Source organism: Staurois parvus, unplaced genomic scaffold (genome assembly GCF_062004578.1).
Source record: "Staurois parvus isolate SC_StPar_1 unplaced genomic scaffold, SC_StPar_1.0 ptg000221l, whole genome shotgun sequence".
In the NCBI taxonomy this organism is placed as follows: Eukaryota; Metazoa; Chordata; class Amphibia; order Anura; family Ranidae; genus Staurois; species Staurois parvus.
Genome location: NW_028318017.1, coordinates 1509205 through 1530672, shown reverse-complemented (window position 1 = coordinate 1530672; position 21468 = coordinate 1509205). Strand labels below are relative to the sequence as shown.

At 47.6% G+C, this 21468-nt stretch overlaps 1 protein-coding gene across 1 annotated transcript in view; it reads right to left on the bottom strand.

Moving 5' to 3' along the window:
- Nucleotides 1-1629: 1629 nt before the first annotated feature.
- The window catches only part of LOC149460737 (uncharacterized), a 100532-nt gene continuing 80693 nt past the window's right edge, over nt 1630-21468 (bottom strand). Inside the window, 2 exon segments of the mRNA XM_089679229.1 lie at nt 1630-3162; nt 20885-21031. Of these exon segments, the coding sequence (XP_089535355.1) occupies nt 1630-3162; nt 20885-21031 (1680 nt within the window).

Here is a 21468-nt window from a genome sequence, read left to right as displayed (position 1 = left end):
TTATTAAATATTTGCCGTATTGTAACAGCTGGAGGCACTGCGATATTTTGTTTAAGGGAGAGAACACCGCCCTACGTATTTAGAATAAATTATATCATAAACCACCACATTATGCAGCTGAGAACAGAGGAAACGTGATCACTTGTAAAAAGGGGAAAAATTATTTATATATATATATATATATATATATATACACACACACACAGTTCCTTTGCACAAGTGTAGGAGCCTTTGACCTCAAACCACCCTTAAAGGGACTGTTTTGTTCTCAGGTTCAGTGATCAATGGAAACAAAAGAGGACACCAGTGGTTGTAAACAGTGGATGAGTGGAGAGAGGAGGAACCCCTATTTATCTATCATCATAAAGAGCATTTCAGTTGCCTTAAGGCAGTGTTTCTCAACTCCAGTCCTCATGGACCCCCAACAGGTCATGTTTTCAGGATTTCCATTATTTTGCACAGGTGATTTGATCAGTTTCACTGCCTTAGTAATTACCACAGCTGTTTCATCTGAGGGAAATCCTGAAAACATGACCTGTTGGGGGTCCATGAGGACTGGAGTTGAGAAACACTGCCTTAAGGTGAGAGCTCTGTGAGCATTGAGGGGCACCACTGAGAGGCACAACTGAGGGGTACCACTGAGGGACACCACTGAGAGGCACAACTGAGGGGTACCACTGAGGGACACCACTGAGAGGCACAACTGAGGGGTACCACTGAGGGACAACACTGAGAGGCACAACTGAGGGGTACCACTGAGGGACACCACTGAGAGGCACAACTGAGGGGTACCACTGAGGGACACCACTGAGAGGCACCATTGAGAGGCACAACTGAGGGGTACCACTGAGGGACACCACTGAGAGGCACCATTGAGAGGCACAACTGAGGGGTACCACTGAGGGACAACACTGAGAGGCACAACTGAGGGATACCACTGAGGGACACCACTGAGAGGCACAACTGAGGGGTACCACTGAGAGGCACAACTGAGGGATACCACAGAAGGGCACCATTGAGAGGCACAACCGAGGGTTACCAACGAGGGGCACCACTGAGAGGCACAACTGAGGGGTACCACCGAGAGGCACAACTGAGGGTCACAACCTGCATGCTTTGCAGCACTTCCACACATGGTGTTGGTATAAGATCATGGGAGGACTCCTATGACGTTGGGAAGAATGTTGATGTGAAGCCATTCCCGGCTGTTTCCCCATTTCACATGGACTTGTCTTTCTGGACATGACATGGTCAGGATTCATGCGTGTTGTATGTAGATGTCATTTGTAGAATTCACATTCGCAGTTTATTCATGAGCCATGACTGGAACCTTTTTATATACAAGAAGGAGGTGAATACGGTTCCGGAAAGCGGGATTTTCAATATGAAACCAAAACCAAGAACCCGGATAGGACCTCCAACTAACTGGAGGAAAGTTCCCAACCAATTAGTGGATGGATGGAATAGACGTCCAGCAGAGACAGTGAACCAGTCCACAGTAAATGGGATTAAACAAGTGCGGGACAAACACAGATCTTAAAAAAACCCAACAAAATACAAAACAAAAAACAAAACAAAAACCATGTATATAAAAAAAGCCAACTTTTTTCTGTCGTCACTTTTTTATGTTTATATGTCACATTTCCCTCACTCAGAACAGGAAAGTGGCTTCTCCCCTGTGTGAGATCTCTGATGTCTGTTAAGATTGGATCTCACAGAAAAACATTTCCCGCACTTAGGACAGGAAAATGGCTTCTCCCCTGTGTGAGATCTCTGATGTGTGTAAAGATTGGTCTTCTGTGAAAAACATTTCCCGCACTCAGGACAGGAATATGGCTTCTCCCCTGTGTGAGATCTTTGATGTGTGACAAGTTCTGATTTTTCTACAAAACATTTCCCGCACTCAGAACAGAAATATGGCTTCTCTCCTGTGTGAGATCGCTGATGTCTGGACAGATTGGACTTCCATGAAAAAATTTTCCCGCACTCAGGACAAGAATACGGCTTCTCCCCCATGTGAGAACTTTGATGTGTGACAAGTACTGATTTTTGCACAAAACATTTCTCACACTTAGAACAGGAATATGGCTTTTCCCCTGTGTGATACATCTGATGTATGACAAGTTCTGATTTTCGTGCAAAACATTTCCCACACTCAGGACAGGAATATGGCATCTTTCCCTTATGAGATTTCTGATGTGCAACAAGCTCTGATTTGTGTACAAAACATTTCTGGCAATCAGAACAGGAATATGGCTTTTCCCCCGTGTGCAATCTGCGATGTCTGTAAAGACCAGACTTCTCTGAAAAGCATTTCCCGCACTCTGAACAGGAAAAAGGCTTCTCCCCAGTGTGAGATCTCTGATGCATACTAAGAATGGACTTCTGTGAAAAACATTTCCCACACTCAGAACAGCAAAATGGCTTCTCCCCCGTGTGAGATCTCTGATGTTTGTAAAGATTGGACTTCTGTGAAAAACATTTCCCGCACTCAGGACAGACATAAGGCTTCTCCCCCGTGTGATACTTATGATGTGTGAGAAGTGCTGATTTTTGTGCAAAATATTTTCCACACTCAGAACAAGAATACACTTTTTCCCCCATGTGTGATCTCTGGTGTCTGTAAAGATTGGATTTATCTGAAAAACATTTCCCGCACTCAGGACAGGAAAGTGGCTTATCCCCCGTGTGAGATCTCTGATGTCTGTACAGAATGGACATCTGTGAAAAACATTTCCCGCACTCAGGACAGGAAAACGGCTTCTCCCCTGTATGAGATTTTTTATGCTCATTAAGACGGCATTTAAAACTGAAGTACTTCCCGCACTCAGTACAGGAGAACCTCTTCCCTGTTGGAAGGCCAGCCCGGTCCCGCACAGTCTGAGGTTCCTCAGGATACGAGGAATCCGATGGTCCATCTACACTGGGTGGTGCACGATGGACATTGGAGGGAGCCGGGTTTTCTCCTGGACTATACTGTGTGATGTCCTCATCTTCTACTTTCCAGTCTGGAGACAAAGTGAGACAATCCTCGGAGGTTTTCCTCATCTCCCGGCCATGGACTAAAATACAAAGACAAAGAGGATTACTAGACAGGAGCTGATTGGTTCCCCCAAACCAGGACTCCGCCCACATCAGGCAAGATATGGAACACAGCTCAGGAAAGTGACCAGGGTATTACAGGCTGATATCACCCAGTCCCCGCCCTACTCTGGACCAATCAGTGAGCAGTATGGGTGGAGGAATGGATTTAGTGTTCATGACCCACCTGTGCTGATCTCTGTAGGAGTGTCCTCCTCTATAAATGTCCCCGTTATTCCATCCTCCTCCATAGACTGCTGATCATCCCTCACATACGCCTCTTCTTCTTCTGCTTTCACCTCAAACTCTATATCGATTGGATCTCCACTCTAAATCATGGAAATGAGAGAAAATATCATCTGTAAAATATAAGATCACATAAAAAACTCCACACAATATTTCTACAAGTTCATGTTCTAGATGCTCTGTCCCACCAACCTTGTAACTGTGAGGGATGGTGTGACCTTCCTGTGTGGAATCCCGGGAATACAGAGGACGGGGACATCTCTCTGGTGGGTTCCTGGTATTAGGTGGCTCCATCATATCCTTGTGTCCTTCTGAAAACTCCTCCATCACTCCATACTCCTCATCCTCCTCTTTATACTCTTCTTTAACATCAATATTATAATCCCCGAGGATTCCACTCTGAAAGATATAATAAAACATTCATTGTAACAAACATGCTGTGTATAAATCACAACTACCAATAATTGTCATCATCTACCTGATGATGGTGAGGGATGGTGTGACCTTCCTGTGTGGAATCCCAGGAATACAGAGGATGGGGACATCTCTCTGGTGGGTTCCTGTAGCTGGATGACTCTACCATGGTGTCCTGGTACAAATCCTTGCATTTTTCTGGAACAACTGACTCAACCGACATCCTGACACCTTATAGGAACCTGACACACACAATGATACAGTCACCATCCAGACACATCCCTTGTCTGTTACTGGAGAATGTCCCAGAATTCCCGGCACCGCTCACCTCTCCTGTCAGCAGCTCAGTGATCTCTCTGGTGACTTCTAGAATCTTCTTCTTCTTTCTCTCTTTTATCAGGGAGGGAGGTGGAGGCAATGTGATGTCATATGATCTCCAGACTTCACAGGAGGAAAACTCTACATCTGAACACAAATAGTAACATCAAATGATATTCCCAGAATCCTCCTCACCTCTCCATTCAGGTCTCCATTTTATTAAAGCCCCATTTCAAGCTTATAACGGAACCGGACCCCGACTGCACTAGGGTATTTCCGTTAGACTCCCTCTTCTCTGTCCGAACACAGATCCAAGGACACCACTCTTGAACGAAACCAGGAAATAGACTTCTATATTTTAACACAGACACAAGATATATACATTCAAGGGAACAATTCTCCCCTCCCAACATAAAGACACAGGGCGGGGCAAACCAAATCTAGCAACAAGAACACATCAGCAGACACCCCCCACCAAGCCAATACACAAACACGTACATCCCATAATAGGTTGCTCCCAAGCAAGACACACAATAGAAAAATGGGATGCAATCACATAACACCAATCCACAACCCCCCACCTATCTCCTATACATGTCTACACAATATCAGGACATTTTACCCTGCACCCCTAACAGGCACAGGGTGACTTACACATAAGAGGGATATGGGCAGCTGAAACAGGGGTCTCCCCACCCCTCCAAAGTGAGCTGTGTTCCATGGGACCCCTACCCAAAGTCACTTCCGTCACAAGGCTGAAGTATAATTTCCCCACTCAGGATCCCCACACTACACAGGTTAAAAATATTTTGTAAGTAATTCTGGTGTCATTACATACAACACACAACAAACAGTTCAGCTTTGCTAATGAGGATGCCAAGGATCAGCCACATCCTAAGACCTATGAGGTCAGTGTGATGTCATAGGATTCTCTGACCCTGGATGGAGGGGCATTGGAAGGAGGAGCTGTGAGGTCAGTGTGATGTCATAGGATTCTCTGACCCTGGATGGAGGAACATTGGAAAAGGAGCTGTGAGGTCAGTGTGATGTCATAGGATTATCTGACCCTGGATGGAGGGACAATGGGAGGAGGAGCTGTGAGGTCAGTGTGGCGTCATAGGATTCTGTGACTCTGGATGGAGGGACAATGGGGGGAGGAGCTGTGAGGTCAGTGTGATGTCATAGGATTCTCTGACTCTGGATGGAAGGACAATGGGGGGAGTGTCAGGGCTCCCGGGTATGACCAGAGGTGTGTGACTGACGCAGGGAAACGCAGACTTCAGATAAGTTATAAACAATTTATTAACACTAACAATACAAACATAAACGCAGTGCAATACTAAAACATAACACAGTGCAAACAAACCAAACCACCCACAGATAACAGTACATACAGTGCAAGCGTCGTCAGGCAGGCCGGGTCAATATCAATCGGGCAGGTAGGTACAGGGGGAGCAAGCGGAGAATAGTCAGGTCACGAGTAGGGTACAGCAACTAACAGGCAGGTAGGTACAGGGGGTCAGGCAGAGAATGGTCGGGGTCACAAGCCAGGGATCAGAACAGGAGAAGTCAGCAGAGGTCAGAATCAAGCCGGGTCAGCAACAAGACAGGAACAGGAACAGGATGCAGGAACAAGATACAGGGCCCAGGAAAAACACAACACCAAGGCAGAGTCTGCAGGTCTGAATGTCCCTCAAATACACCAGTATAATTAGTTCCAGGTGTTTGACTGGCTGCAAGGTTGAGTCTCTGATTGCTGGGAGCACCCGCTGGCCAGCCCTGGTACTGCAGCTCATAAGGCAGGTGAATCCCACTATTGCTGGCCAGTCCATTCCTGACAGTACCCCCCCTCAAGGAGCGGCCTCAGGACGCTCCAAACAGTCCTAGCTGGGCAAAAAGTTCCACCGCCCGGGTCTGGTAACTGGCGGGATATCAAAGACTGGCACACCGGGCAGGACTCCGGGCAGCGGCACACGGGGCAGAGGCCCATCGGGCTGGACTCCGGGCAGAGGCCCATCGGGCTGGACTCCGGGCAGAGGCCCATCGGGCTGGACTCCGGGCAGAGGCCCATCGGGCTGGACTCCGGGCAGAGGCCCATCGGGCTGGACTCCGGGCAGAGGCCCATCGGGCTGGACTCCGGGCAGAGGCCCATCGGGCTGGACTCCGGGCAGAGGCCCATCGGGAGATTACCAGGTGAAGCAGCAGGCATCGGGCCCCCAGGCGGGGCGACAGGCATCGGGCCCCCAGGCGGAGCAGCGGGCGCCGGGCCCCCCGGCGGAGCGGCGGGCGCCGGGCCCCCCGGCGGGGCGGCGGGCATCGGGACCCCCGGCGGGGCGACGGGCATCGGGACCCCCGGCGGGGCGACGGGCATCGGGACCCCCGGCGGGGCGACGGGCATCGGGACCCCCGGCGGGGCGACAGGCATCGGGCCCCCAGGAGGGGCGACAGGCATCGGGCCCCCAGGAGGGGCGACAGGCATCGGGCCCCCTGGCGGAGCGACAGGTCTCAGGCTCCCAGGCGGAGCGACAGGTCTCAGGCTCCCAGGCGGAGCGACAGGTCTCAGGCTCCCAGGCGGAGCGACAGGTCTCAGGCTCCCAGGCGGAGCGACAGGTCTCAGGCCCCCAGGCGGAGCGGCGGGCGCCGGACCCCCAGGCGGAGCAACAGGTCTCGGGCCCCCAGGCGGAGCGGCGGGCACCGAGTCACCAGGCACGACAGTGGGCACCGAGTCGTCTGGCGGAACTGCGGGCACCGAGTCGTCTGGCGGAACTGCGGGCACCGAGTCGTCTGGCAAGACTGCGGGCACCGAGTCGTCTGGCAAGACTGCGGGCACCGAGTCGTCTGGCAAGACTGCGGGCACCGAGTCGTCTGGCAAGACTGCGGGCACTGAGTTGTCTGGCATTGGATCGTCTGGCTCGACAGCGGGCATCGGGTCACCAGGCATCAGGTCATTTGGCTCGCCAGCGGGCACCGCGTCATCTGGCAAGGCAGTGGGCACCGAGTCACCAGGTACGACAGCGGGCTCTGAGTCAATTGGCACGACAGCGGGCACCGGATCAGGTACCGGATCATCTGGATCAACAGCGGGCATCGAGTCAACTGGCCTAATAGGATCATCAGGCTGGATCAGTTCATTATGCTGGGTAGAAGCATCTGGCTGAGTAGAGGCTTCAGGCTGAGTACAGGCATCAGGCTGAGTAGAGGCTTCAGGCTGAAGAGAGGCTTCAGGCTGAAGAGAGGCATCAGGCTGAACCACGGAAGGCAGGTTCTCAGACGGCAGGCTCACCGGTTTGGATACTGGCAGGATGGTATTGGTTGGAAAGAATTTTCGCTTTTTTCTGGTTTTAACTACTGGAGCACTGCAAGTAAACGCAGGTCTGCAAACGAATGGAGCAGCTGGAGACAGAGAAGAGCTGGAGGATGGAACAGGGGAGGGAACAGTTGCTACAGAGGGCTTCTTTAAGGGTTAAAGGCAGGATAGGTGCAGCGAGTGGGAACAGGGTACTGACATGCGGTAGATAGCAGGGTATACTGGGCTGTAACTGGAGGAGCTGTTGGGAATGCAGGAATAGAGTTTTGAGGAAATAGATTAGAAGCAGGACTGGGTCTTTGTAAGCTGACTGAGGCTGGGTGCAACAAGTCTGTCCATGTCTGCAGTATGGGTTGAACAAAGCTCAGCTTACACAAAGCCTGTCTGGTCAATGACTGCACTGCGTTTATACAATCTCTTAGTGTCTGTGGTGAACATGCAGAATAACGCTCCAGAAAGTAACCCACATCATCCTCTAATAACCACACCAGGGACTCTACCTGGTCTGCACTAAATGGTGGCAAAAATTCATCCCTGCATTCAGGGGAACCAGATGAAACCAACTCTGCACAAACCTCAATCAAAGGCTGCACCTCAGAGAACTCTGTGCCCTGATCTACTAGAACATGAGCGATCCGTATACATTCTAGCAGTTCATCCCGGGTATACTCCTTCAGAGTTTGATAAGCATACTCCCTGTCATCAAACACTAGCAGATATAAATACACAACCTCATCCAGATCCATCCTTCCCATCAACAAACCAAGATGGCTTCCCTGTGCAGCCACTTCTGGTCAGGATTGGCCTTGGTGTAATGTCAGGGCTCCCGGGTATGACCAGAGGTGTGTGACTGACACAGGGAAACGCAGACTTCCGATAAGTTATAAACAATTTATTAACACTAACAATACAAACATAAACGCAGTGCAATACTAAAACATAATACAGTGCAAACAAACCAAACCAACCACCCACAGATAACAGTACATACAGTGCAAGCGCCGTCAGGCAGGCCGGGTCAATATCAATCGGGCAGGTAGGTACAGGGGGAGCAAGCGGAGAATAGTCAGGTCACGAGCAGGGTACAGCAACTAACAGGCAGGTAGGTACAGGGGGTCAGGCAGAGAATGGTCGGGGTCACAAGCCAGGGATCAGAATAGGAGAAGTCAGCAGAGGTCAGAATCAAGCCGGGTCAGCAACAAGACAGGGACAGGATACAGGGCCCAGGAAAAACACACACCAAGGCCGAGTCTGCAGGTCTGAATGTCCCTTAAATACACCAGTATAATTAGTTCCAGGTGTTTGACTGGCTGCAAGGTTGAGTCTCTGATTGCTGGGAGCACCCGCTGGCCAGCCCTGGTACTGCAGCTCATAAGGCAGGTGAATCCCACTATTGCTGGCCAGTCCATTCCTGACAGGGAGGAGCTGTGAGGTCAGTGTGACGTCATAGGATTCTCTGACTGTCAGGCTCCGCCCAATCTCTAGTGGTCCACAGCACGGGGTTTCCCAGGACGCGGAGTCTAAGTCCCAGTCTGCCTTTTCACCAGAGCCCCTGATGGTGGGGATGGACTTGGTGCAAAACTGGAACCAGGTCGCGCCCCTGGGCACCCCCGGCAGTGGAAGAGGGGTCCCGCTGAGGGTGTGTGCCCGGGATGAGCCTGCTGTGAAGGGGATGACAGGTCCAGATCCGAGCGGGATGGATAGGATGACAGGTCCCGATCCGAGCGGGATGGATGGGTGACTGCTAGGAGTGAGAGAGGTCAGACTAGCCGGGTTGGTATCGTGCGGGCAGCGTGGTACAGGAGGAGCAAGCGGAAAATGGTCGGGGTCACAAGCCAGGTTCAGCAGGTAGTGGGCAGCGCGGTACCGAGGATCAGGCAGAAGGATGGTCAGGAACGAGCCGGGGTCAGAGCAGGAGAGGGTCAGCATAAAACAGAACAGGCAGAGTTTGGCAACAAGGAAACGTACTTACAGGAACAGGAACAAGACCTTGCGGCAACTTGGAGATGCACAGGGCAGTTTTAAATAGAGCGCCCTGTTCTCTGGATGGAGGGACATTGGGAGGAGGAGCTGTGGTCAGTGTGACGTCATAGGATTCTCTGACTCTGGATGGAGGGACATTGGGAGGAGGAGCTGTGAGGTCAGTGTGATGTCATAGGATTCTCTGACTTTGGATGGAGGGACAATGGGGGGAGGAGCTGTGAGGTCAGTATGATGTCATAGGACATATAGACTCTGGATGGAGGGACATTTGGATGAGGAGATTTGAGGGGTCCTCTATATGGGGCTTCCATACAAACCAAATCCTTGTTCCTGGGTGCGTCCTACCTCTCCTAAACTGAAGAGTGACCTTTGACCTTTACCATCCAGAAATCTGTCCGGAATCTGTGGAAGTAAGCTGTCATGTGATCAGGTGACGTGCGGAGGAACGGAGTGTAAATAGCAGACAATTGTCTCCAGAGCCCCTAATGGTGGGGATGGATTTGGCGGCGTGCTGGTGCCAAGTTTCCTCCCCCCAGGGTCACTGCAGGTGTGGAGAAAAGCTGTGTAAGAGGATATGGAGGAGAGATGAGGAGGAGATCCAGGAATCAGGAGAAAGGTCAGGGCAAGCAACAGACGAGCGCATCCAAGAGACCAAGCCGGGGTCACTACACAGAAAATCAATCCAAGGAAACAACAGGCAGGACGAGGAATAGCAAGAAGGATCTGAGAGACAAATGAGAATATTGCTCAGCCAATGGGAGATGATCTCAGCATGACTTCCATCATGAAGGAGATGAGGGGGAGGGGAGGAAGTCACTGAAGGTGACCATAGATCCATGGAAATTCAGCTGGTTCAGGAGGGATCGCTCACATTTCCATCCATGTGTGGCCACTGCCGGATAAAAGCCACTCCCCCAGCGGCTGCAGCCAATAGCTTCAGTGCTGATCTGTGTATTCTGAGAGCGGAGGAGTCCCCCCATTGTCAGAATACAAGAATGCAGCGGGGAGGATTCCCCCATCCACCTCCAATGTGTGGATGGGGGAATTGCTTCAGTGTGTTCACTCATCCCGCTGGCTGAACGATAAAACTGAACCATGTAGGCCAGCTTTGGGAGCAAATATATTATCATCAACTCCTCCCCCTGAAGGGGTTAATCTACGTATTACCTCCTCTGCTGCCAGATCCAGGAATGTCGACTCTCTGCTTCCTCCCGATTCACCTCTCACCCAGAACATCCTGTCTGTACCTGACATCACTTCCTGTCTGTACCTGACATCACTTCCTGTCTGTCTTCCATAGAGACTTCCTGTCTGGGTAGAAGTGAGATCCCCACCTTGTGGAGCTCAGAGGAACTGCAGCCCCGAGAAGCGTCTGGTAGTGTGACCCCGGCCTTGTGCTGGGTGTGTATGGACTGTAGATCCTTATAGAGGGGTCACCTCCACTCCCACCAAGGGGGACAGAAATATATGACTGCTTGGGGGAGGGGTTTTGGCCCCTTTGATTTTGCAGTAAATGTGATTGCATTAGTCCCGTTGATTTTCGTATTTCCATGTAATAAAAGGTGTCACATGATGTCGGGTTCCCCTTTCTCTCCTCCCTGAGTGTGTATTTAGAGGCGGAGCTCCTGCTGGAACGGCAGTTGGAGGCGGAGTCTAGGAGGGAGACTGACAGAACCCGCAGCAGACTTGCAGGAGTGAGCGAGGAGGATCCGGTTCCTTTACCATCGGAGATGAGGAGAGTGTGAAGGATGTTTCTGACTCTGGGAGCTGAAAAGCTGGGAGTCCTATTGGTGTGGTGAGGGGGAAGCACTACTAGGGGGCGCCCTCACCATCCCGTGTACAAGAGGTGGAAGAAGGCGTGGCTACACTACAGCTGACAGTTTGGAGGGCGGAGCACTTTCACACCTTATCAACTTTTCACTGATTGGTGGTTTTTGTAGTAAAATAAGTTGATTGAAGTAGATGCAAAGTGGAAGCGGTGGACTTGCAGAGAACACTATACTGAGCACACAATATTGTCTGTCTTCATGGATTTGCACAGGATTTGAGATGATTTCCTATAGCAGCAAATCTGATGAGATGAATGAAGTGGGTGTAAAGTGGAAGCAGTGGATCTGCAGGGAGCAGCATCTTGAGCACAAAGCACTTTATGTTGTGGATGGATTTGCACACGGTTCAGTTTCCTTCATTTATTGATAAACCCCATAAGACCAATGAAGTGGGTGTAAAGTGGAAGCAGTGGATGTGCAGAGAATATACTAACAATATGACTGGATACCATTGCAATTTTTTCCCTTACATCCAAATGGTTAATAACACCAGACCAAATCAAATACCATACCATTTTAGATGAAGTGACGGCATACAAAGAGGCCCTGTAGTTTGATCAAAAGCCGATCAGCTTGACTATATAATCTCTGTTGAGGAAATGGAGTTCCCCCCCCCATGGATAAAACTAATTAGATAGTATAATCTATCTTTCTACATATATGTAATACGGGTACACTCATCCATGGGCTTACATGTCATCCTCTCGTGGATGAGCCCCATACATCACCATATCCAGTCTTGAGGAATGCAAATGTTGCACTGTAAAACGCAGTACAGACCTCTCCAAAAAAAAAGGGAGAGGAGTGAATACCATGTGCATTGAAAAAGTGTTCCCAAAGAAAGACCCAAAGAAAAAAGAATCTCTACGTGTTTCGCTCCAGAAAACAGAGCTTCGTCAGGGGTACAAAAAAAACAAAATAGGTCACATAGTGGCTGGAAGTTGTGCTAATCTGCACATGGTGGCAAAATGGCACCTATCATTTGTTTCAGCTGTATATATAGAGATAGTCATCAGAATGGCCCCCGCACATGCTCAGTTCCTCAACAGACACCATCTTGTGGACAAAATAACAACATCACGGAGAGCGGAATGTGGTGACGTCATTTCTGACACGAACGGCCGCAGCCATATTGGTACACCCAGTACACCCATATCAGCACATGTGATTGGTGCGTTGTTTGATCTGTTCCCATGTAAGTGCTCATTTGTCTTTACAATAAATGAGATTCATTTACAATATCACACTATGGAAGCACTTTCTCTTATCTCCCTGGGAGTGCTGTGAGCTGGCTGTTTTTTCTAGCCCAATGAACCCCTTGCAGGAGTTTTGTGCACTAGTGGATTTCTGTGTCCAAAAGTGAAAGATATATTACCACCATATTATGAACAGTATGGTCCACCAGTGAGGGGATATCATCCCTACATCGCCATTTGGGATTCCACTTAAAGGGCCCCTGCAGTGAGTGTACTAAACGCCTTTTGGCCCCTTGTGGTCTGTGCATGGTAGTGAGGAGGCATTTTAGCTGGTGTGGGATTCACTAATCATATATCCACGTTATTTTTTTTTTTGGATGCGTTTTTGTTGGACATTTTTGCACATGGACTTTATGTCGCATTTATGCTATATATTTTTTTAGTCACACGTTATTTATTTCTTCATTGTGTTATTGTATTTTATGTTGCACAGTAATACATTCATTTGGTTTTAGTGTGCGTTTGTATCACCATTTTCTGTTTTATACTAGTTGCACTCTCTATATGTTTGCCACATTTATTGATGGTATTTATATGGTCACTTATTAGTCGGTTTAGGTCACATGGCCTTTTGATGCACATTGTGTTATTATACTTTAGTCGCATTTTTGGCCGCGCTGTGTGTTATTATTGTCATTCTTCTGTGATAAGTGGTTTGTCCACTTCTAATATTTAAGCACTTCATTTTGTATTTTTCACATTTTGCTCCACTTTCTCAGCAGATGTATTCACGTTATGTCATGTATGTTGTGACGGACTCCTATGTCCCACTATTACTGGGATTTAGTTAATATTTTATTTCTCCCGGATCATTTCCGTGCATTTTGCCCACGGTTACGGTTTATTGTCTGTTACACCTTTTTGGTTCTCATTTTTGACCTTTATTATTTCACATTTCCCTTCACTCCCATATTCCTTCTGTAGCACTGCCCCTTGGGACAAGCTGGAATATATTATGGGTCCTGCGCTCCTCAATAGATCCAACCCTAAGCAAACCCAATCCCTCTGACACAACTGGTAATGAATAGCAAATACCCCGCCAAGAAATTTGCTGACACAGGGTTAAATGAAACAAGAACAATTTTATGGAGAATGAAATGCAGTGTAGAGGGGTGGGGTTCCCCTTTCAACTTAAAAACTTACTTTTCTTCTTTTATGCAATGCAGTAAATTTGGTCTGCCACTAGAGGGCTTCACAGCCAAGAGTCTCCGGATGGCAGAGTCGCACTTTAAGCCGAATACAACTGATATCAAACAAATAAACGTACTTATACTCTATCAATGAAATGTATTACCCACACCGGTGTATGATTCTGCTTCTGAGGGGCGTTAGCCAAAAATCACCTCAGAGTCAGAACAGAATGCAATAAAGAGGTACCTCTAATAAGGCTACTAAGCCAGATTCCCCCACTTCAGTCCTTGTAATGGTGGAGCTCTAGTTGGTGCACATTTAGTCCTTACAATGAAGTAAATAGCAGCTGAAGGCTTCTTTGGAGTTTCAGCTGGTGTGGGTTACATCCGATTTCACTAGGTTTCTGGGCTGAGAGGGTCCAATCTCAGTGTCTAAACGCAACACAAAGCACCCCAAGACCAGGGGCAGTCGCAGGATGCAATCTCCCAGTATGTGTCAGTCCCCGGGGCAGACAGTCTCAATTACACTGGTGGTGAGGGGCAAAGCAGGCAGGGGGATCTGTGGCTTGCACAGGGCCCCGGATGGGTGAGATCCCAGCAGTGGGGTGCGGATGTCCCAGTCTATATGCAAAGTGTAAATGGTGTGTCTTACTCTCTCCAGGGGACAGCTCACCAGACTCTGAACACACAGCAGGGTCCCTCTATCCGCGCTGGGTGCTGTAGTGCCTCCTCCTCTGCTTGGACGGGCTCCACATGTCCCTGTCTTTTCTCCAGCCTTGTGTCTCTCTGTTCTCCCCTTCACTTCCTGCTTCCTCCCCTCCCAGCGTCCTTTGCTGTGAAGTGGATGAGTCATGAGCTTGGCAGAATGCCCAGGTTTTACAATAGGGGAGGGAAAAGAAGGACGACTGCAGGACGTGTGATAAATCCTCTTATACAAGGAGCCTGCTACACTTCCATTTACTGATGATGTTCTGGTGTATTCTCTGTTGTCTTCTCATCTCATGATTTGTCTTGCAATGTCTGTGGCATTATTGTGATTAGCGCAACATCAATTTTCTGTTTGTTCTTTTTTTTGCTAGTGGTATAGCCATGTGTGTGCTGCTGTCCCAATAGTCCCATCTTTTCTAGTAGCGGCACAAAAAGTTTTTTACATATTCTATTCTGCGTTTTACAGTGCAACATTTGCATTTCTCAAGACAATGAGGTATTTTTTCTGGATATGGTGATGTATGGGGCTTATCCACGAGAGGATGACATTTACGCCTGTGGATGAGTGTACCCGTATTACATATATGTAACAAGATAGATTATACTATCTAATTAGTTTTGTCCAGGGGGGGGAACTCCATTTCCTTAACAGAGATTATAGAGTCAAGCTGTTAGAATTATGGTCAAACTACAGGGCCTCTTTGTATGCCGTCACTTCATCTAAAACGGTATTGTATTTGATTTATCTGGTGTTATTAACTAGAGATGAGCGAATCGAACCAGGCGAACCGGAATTCGATACGAATTTCAGGAAAAATTCGATTCGTGTCGAATCCGAATATTTGCCTACTTCGGGTGCGCGAATCGGATTTTTCCCGATCAGCCGGCAAAAGTGTCCCTGCAGAGAGCTCCGCTATTTCTGACAGTTCTATGACATTCCCTCCATACAGCGGTTGAAACATTGTATCTATTTGTTTCCATAAATGGATCCATTTATGGAAACAAATAGATACAATGTTTCAACCGCTGTATGGAGTGAGTGTCCCAGAACTGTCAGAAATAGGCTATTTCTGACAGTTCTGGGACACTCACTCCATACAGCAGTTGAAACCGCTGTATGGAGTGAATGTCACAGAACTGTCAGAAATAGACAGAAACTGTCACAGAACTGTCCTTCTTCTCATCCTTCTCCTTCTTCTCATCCTTCTCCTTCTTCTCATCCTTCTCCTTCTTCTCATCCTTCTTCTCATCCTTCTCCTTCTTCTCATCCTTCTTCTCATCCTTCTCCTTCTTCTCATCCTTCTTCTCATCCTTCTTCTCATCCTTCTCCTTCTTCTCATCCTTCTCCTTCTTCTCATCCTTCTCCTTCTCCTTCTTCTCATCCTTCTCCTTCTCCTTCTTCTCATCCTTCTCCTTCTTCTCATCCTTCTTCTTCTCATCCTTCTCCTTCTTCTCATCCTTCTTCTTCTCATCCTTCTCCTGCTTCTCATCCTTCTTCTCATCCTTCTTCTCATCCTTCTCCTTCTTCTCATCCTTCTTCTCATCCTTCTCCTTCTTCTCATCCTTCTTCTCATCCTTCTCCTTCTTCTCATCCTTCTTCTCATCCTTCTCCTTCTTCTCATCCTTCTCCTTCTTCTCATCCTTCTTCTCCTTCTTCTCATCCTTCTCCTTCTCCTTCTCCTTCTTCTCATCCTTCTCCTTCTCCTTCCTCATCTCCAAGGGCATTTAAATTAAAGGTACATTGTTCTGCACTAATATAAAGGCTCTCTGAAGCCTAGAAACCCTTTTTATAAGTTAACTTCGTAGCGAATTAATTCGCATCGAATCAAATTTCTTCCTGAAATTCGCCGAATCAGCCGAATCGAATTTTTGAAAAATTCGCTCATCTCTATTATTAACCATTTGGATGTAAGGGAAATAATTGCAGTGGTATCCAGTCATATTGGCAGCAGATATTCCCAGCTACAACTACTCTACAATTTATGGAAAATGAGTTTTGGGAACAAAGTTATGTTTTTTTAATCATCAGACAAATATTACCAATTGTACCTTGTGCTGCTGCTGGGAAGAAGCTGGGGGGGCTGGGAAGCAGAAAGTGCAGGGTCTGGAGGAGGACTGGATACTGAGGCCAGGGGAGACAGAGACGAGTGGTTGCTGTGGCTGGACACAGAAGCACAGGATCTGGTAGAAGAGTTCTGTCCTCCTCTCTGCTGCCGACTGCTGGGATGGGGAGTAACAGAGATGAGCTTCTCTATGGCTGCACAGAGAAGCGCAGGATCTGGTGGAGGAGTTCTGTCCTCCTCTCTGCTGCCAAATGCTGGGACAGGGAGTAGCAGAGTTGAGCCTCTCCAAGGCTTCACAAGGAAGTGCAGGATAAGGTGGAGGAGTTCTGTCCTCCTCTCTGCTGCCGACTGCTGGGACGGGGAGTAGCAGAGATGAGCCTCTCCGCAGCTGCACAGAAAAGCACAGGATCTGGTGGAGGAGTTCTGTCCTCTCTGCTGCCAACTGCTGGGACAGGGAGTAGTGGAGATGAGCCTCTCCGCCACTTCACAGAGAAGCACAGGATCTGGTGAAGGAGTTCTGTCCTCTGCTGCTGAGTGTTGGGACAGGGAGTAGCAGAGAAGAGCCTCTCCGCAGCTTCACAGAGAAGAGCAGGATCTGGTGGAGGAGTTCTGTCCACCTCTCTGCTGCTGACTGCTGGGACAGGGAGTAGCAGAGATGAGCCTCTCCACGGCTGCACAGAGAAGCAGAGGATCTGGTGGAGGTATTCTGTCCTCTCTGCTGCTGAGTGCTGGGATGGGGAATAGCAGAGATGAGCCTCTCCACAGCTGCACAGAGAAGCACAGGATCTGGTGGAGGAGTTCTCTCTGCTGCTGACTGCTAAAACAAGGTAGGGGCAGAGATGAAGGGGTGCTGACAGGTGTGAGGGCCACATGAAATTGCCTGGTGGGCTGAATTGGTCCCGCAGGCCTTGTGTTTGACACACGTGATGTAGTGGTAATAATGAGGCACTGTGGTACTATTACTATGCTATGGACACTGGATGGAGCTGCACTCTGGGCTGCTGGAGAACATCATCATGAAATTGGTGCTCAGGGAGGCCTAGGAGACTTTTGGCATCAGTTGGAAGGTGGCAGGATTCTTTCTCCACCCCCCACCTCTGAATGATGGGCCGTGTATGTGCATGTGCAGTATGGCCGGGAGACATCAGGAGTGAGGCACTGCCTGTGTCCATGTTGGGCAGCACAGCCATGCTTCTAGAGTATTCATGGAGAGTCTCAGTGCTGTAAGCAGCTGGCAGTATTCTTCCCCACAGACATGCATAGTTGTAGTCTGGAAGATTCCAACTGGTAGACACAATGACTGGTCACAAAAGGTACCTGGGGGCAACATATTGTAACATAAATGTAAGATTTGGGTAGTTGAGATGTGATCAGTAGAAATATGTCATTGTAGATCCCGTCTCATTCCATGTTATTACAGATAAGTGTTCAGTATTCAGTCAGAGACATATGTTCACCAATTAGCATCTGAAAGGACAGAGCAGCTTCTAGGCTGGAGGTGACACCTAGATGTCAATAAAACGTTGTCACCTATGTAGCCAGCATTTGCCACCTTCATGAAATCTAAAAGAAGGGCTCCAGCCATTTTGGCTTCGAGAAGCAGAAGGAGACCAGGAGTGGCTCTGATTTGTCTGCCAGCTCTGATTTATACCCACAGATCAGAGTAAAATATTTAATTTCTCAAAAAAGCTAAAATATTAGTTGCAGAGAGATGAAAATACTTCCTTCTGATTGGACACACTGTAGGCTACATCTACATGTGAAACTGTATTTGTAGCCTCTGTAGAATCCCAGAGAAATGCACAAAATGGTTATATGGCGCCTGATTGTGACAGCTTAACAGTGATTGGTACTGTCGTGATTGGACTGATGCGCTGGTATCGGAAATTCTATCCGACTTGGTGATTCAAACTGTTCCTGGTCCAATTGATTTTGGGCACTTCAGAACCCAGAACGTCCTGTGTGCTGGTACAGGAACACCCCCAGGGTTGGTTGGCCAACGGCTAATGTCCAGCCCACATCCATATTTCAATAAACTGAGGTCCCTGAGATATGGACGGGGTGATTTGTACAGAACCAGTTCCATATGACTGGTAAATGGCGGACTTTCTCTGACTTGCTTCAGTTGCAGGATAAATCTTGGTAAAAGTTTTATTGCTGTTTTTATACCCTTTTATTTTATAGTCAATAGCCAATTGTGTGTCTTTTTGTATTTTCGGTAACTCTATACTTTGTACATATTTTATACACTGCCCACTTTCTGGATATTAAATCATAAAATTAATAAGTGACTTCTGTGTACTAAGCTCGGGCTCATATCTCCGGAGAGATTGTTGCATTGTAGTGTTACGTACCTGATCGGAGACTGAAATGACGAGGTGGGTCTCACTTGTGTCACTAGCCCTGACCCCACTGGAAGTGGAGCAGAGGGTGTCTGGGGACCAGGGGGACAAGAGCGCCAGCAGATGTTGTTTGCAGCTCTTGCAGCTGGAGACTTTGGAAGACTGATGAACCTCCGATTCAGGAACAGTAGTGATATGCAGAGCTGATATGGTAGGTCACCAGGTGTGCACCAGAGAAAGGTAGGAAGAGGAAGCTGGGATGGGAGACAGGAGCAATGTCATAGGAATATATAAAATGTGCAGCGCTAAAATTAAATAAAATTCAGTAAAAAGATACATATAAAAAAAATCATGATAAATAAATTATGAAAAATGTTCATAAATTGACTGTAAGTGCTCCTGCGAATCCTTCGTTCTCTATAATTTGGTGCTTGTGCAATCAGTTATGTCATCAAGGTCATCTGAATTAGGGCAGGAATGGGGTTGAATCCCTCACAGAATATATGGATCCTGGGGCTTTTGATGTAGATCAGGAGATTGCCAGATTTCCCTTTAAGGGATGGATGGGTGCAGCTCACCGGGTGTACATGAGTTCTCTCTCTGGAAACTGGATACTGGGTTGTCTGAAAATTAATGCTTTCAAGGGGAGTTAAAGTGGAAACATATGCATTGTGTAGTAATTAATGGTTTAATTGAGTACATAAAAGTATCCAGGTAAGACATCAAACATCCAGGTAAACAGAATCAATAGCCTTGTACAAAAATTTCCAATAGGACTAACCGTCCACAATCAAAGATGGCCACTGGAGCTCCACGTTGCTCCGGCAGTGTGATGTCTTGGCGTTATTGGCTCCTGCTTATGCGTTTTGTGCACCCGCACATCATCCGAGGGGAACCTGTACACTCGGTGAGCTGCACCCATCCATCCCTTATAGGGAACTCTTGCATTCTCCTGATCTACATCAAAAGCTCCAGGATCCATATATTCTGTGAGGAATTAAACCCCATTCCTGCCCTAATTCAGATGACCTTGATGACGTCAGGATTTATTATATAAACGCACATTTTATTATGCGTTCCGGTGAGTGCGCATTTCTTCTATATTTGTTCGCACAAGCACTGAATTATAGAGAACGCAGGAGCACTTACAGTCACTTTATGAACATTTTTCATAATTTATTTATCTTGATTTTTTTTATATGTATCTTTTTACTGAATTTTATTTCATTTTAGCGCTGCACATTTTATATATTTTGGTTATTTGAGGTTTATTTGGTTATCTTGGTGCATAGCGGCTCACCGTATTTATGTGCGCTCGCATATATTTATTACTAATGTCATAGGAATAGCCGGGGTCATCAACGGGCGGACAGCGAGGTACCAAATCATAAGCAAGCCAAAGTCAGGAGCAGAGCCGAAGTCAGGAACCAGTATCAAGCAGGAGAGTAATCAAGAGTCATGACAGGAACAAGCCGGGTAAGCAACAAGGAAATCACACATTAATGAGCAGGAAACAGGGAACAGCTGAAGACCAGTCAGCACTCAGCACAGGTTTTTATTAAAGCTTGTTTTTAAGGATGAAGATGGAGCATGGACATTAGCGGATGGTTCCCAGGAATTATCCTCTGGACCGTAGCCTTTCCATTTGATGAGGAACTGGGTCTGACCACCCCTCTTTCTACAATCCAGGATAGCCTCCACCTCATATTCTTCATTATCTTGAACCCCTCGTGTATTGTATTGTTACTGTATTGTCTCATGTACTGTCCCCCACTATAATGTACAGCGCTGAGCAAACGTTTTAGCGCTATATAAATACTGTATAATAATAATAATTACCTTCGACCAGCAATGGAGCAGGAGTCTCCGGATCTTGACCCGGAAGTAAACTTGGTATTGTTGGTTTTAATAGGGAGACATGGAATACTGGATGGATCTTCATATTCTTTGGTAGCATTAATTCAAAAGCCACAGGGTTAATCCTTCTCTTAATTGTAAATAGCCCCAGGTACCTCAGACCAAGCTTCTTTGAAGGACAGCTCAATTTCAGATTTTTAGTAGACAACCAGACCTTGTCTTCTGGTTTCAGATTTAGATTCCCCCTCCTTTTTTCTGACAAAAATTTTTTTGTTACTTGTTTGACCCTCTAAAATAGTTTTTTGTAGCATTTGACCATTCCTACTGAGAAAACCCAACCTTTCTTGTACTGCCGGGACAGCGGGTTCCATCGGTATTTCAGGGAGGAAGTAAGGATAATATCCATAGTTGGAGTAAAAAGGGGACTGTTTGGTAGCAGAGTGGATGGAATTGCTGTATGCATATTCTGCCAATGGAAGTAGATACACCCAGTCATCCTGTAAGAAGAGAAACATTGTAGATACTATTCAAGGGTCTGGTTTGTCCATTTGTTTGCAGATGGTACGTAGAAGAAAAGCAAAGTTCAATCTCTAGTGCCTCACACAGAGCTTTCCAGAACTTAGAAGTGAACTGCACTCCCCGATCGGACACGATATTGCTGGGAACACCATGTAATCTCACTATTTCTTTAATTAAAGCAAAAGCAGTCTCAGCGGCAGAAGGAGTCCCTCTCAGGGGAATGAAGTGGGCCATTTTTGACAGACGATCAACACGACAAAGATGGTGGTGAACCCTTTAGATGGGGGAAGCTGTACAATAAAATCCAGAGAAATCATACTCCATGGCTTTTCAGGTACTGGCAGAGATTCCAACAGGCCCCAGGTTTAGCTTTATCAGACTTATTTCGGAGACATACTGGGCAAGATCTAGCATA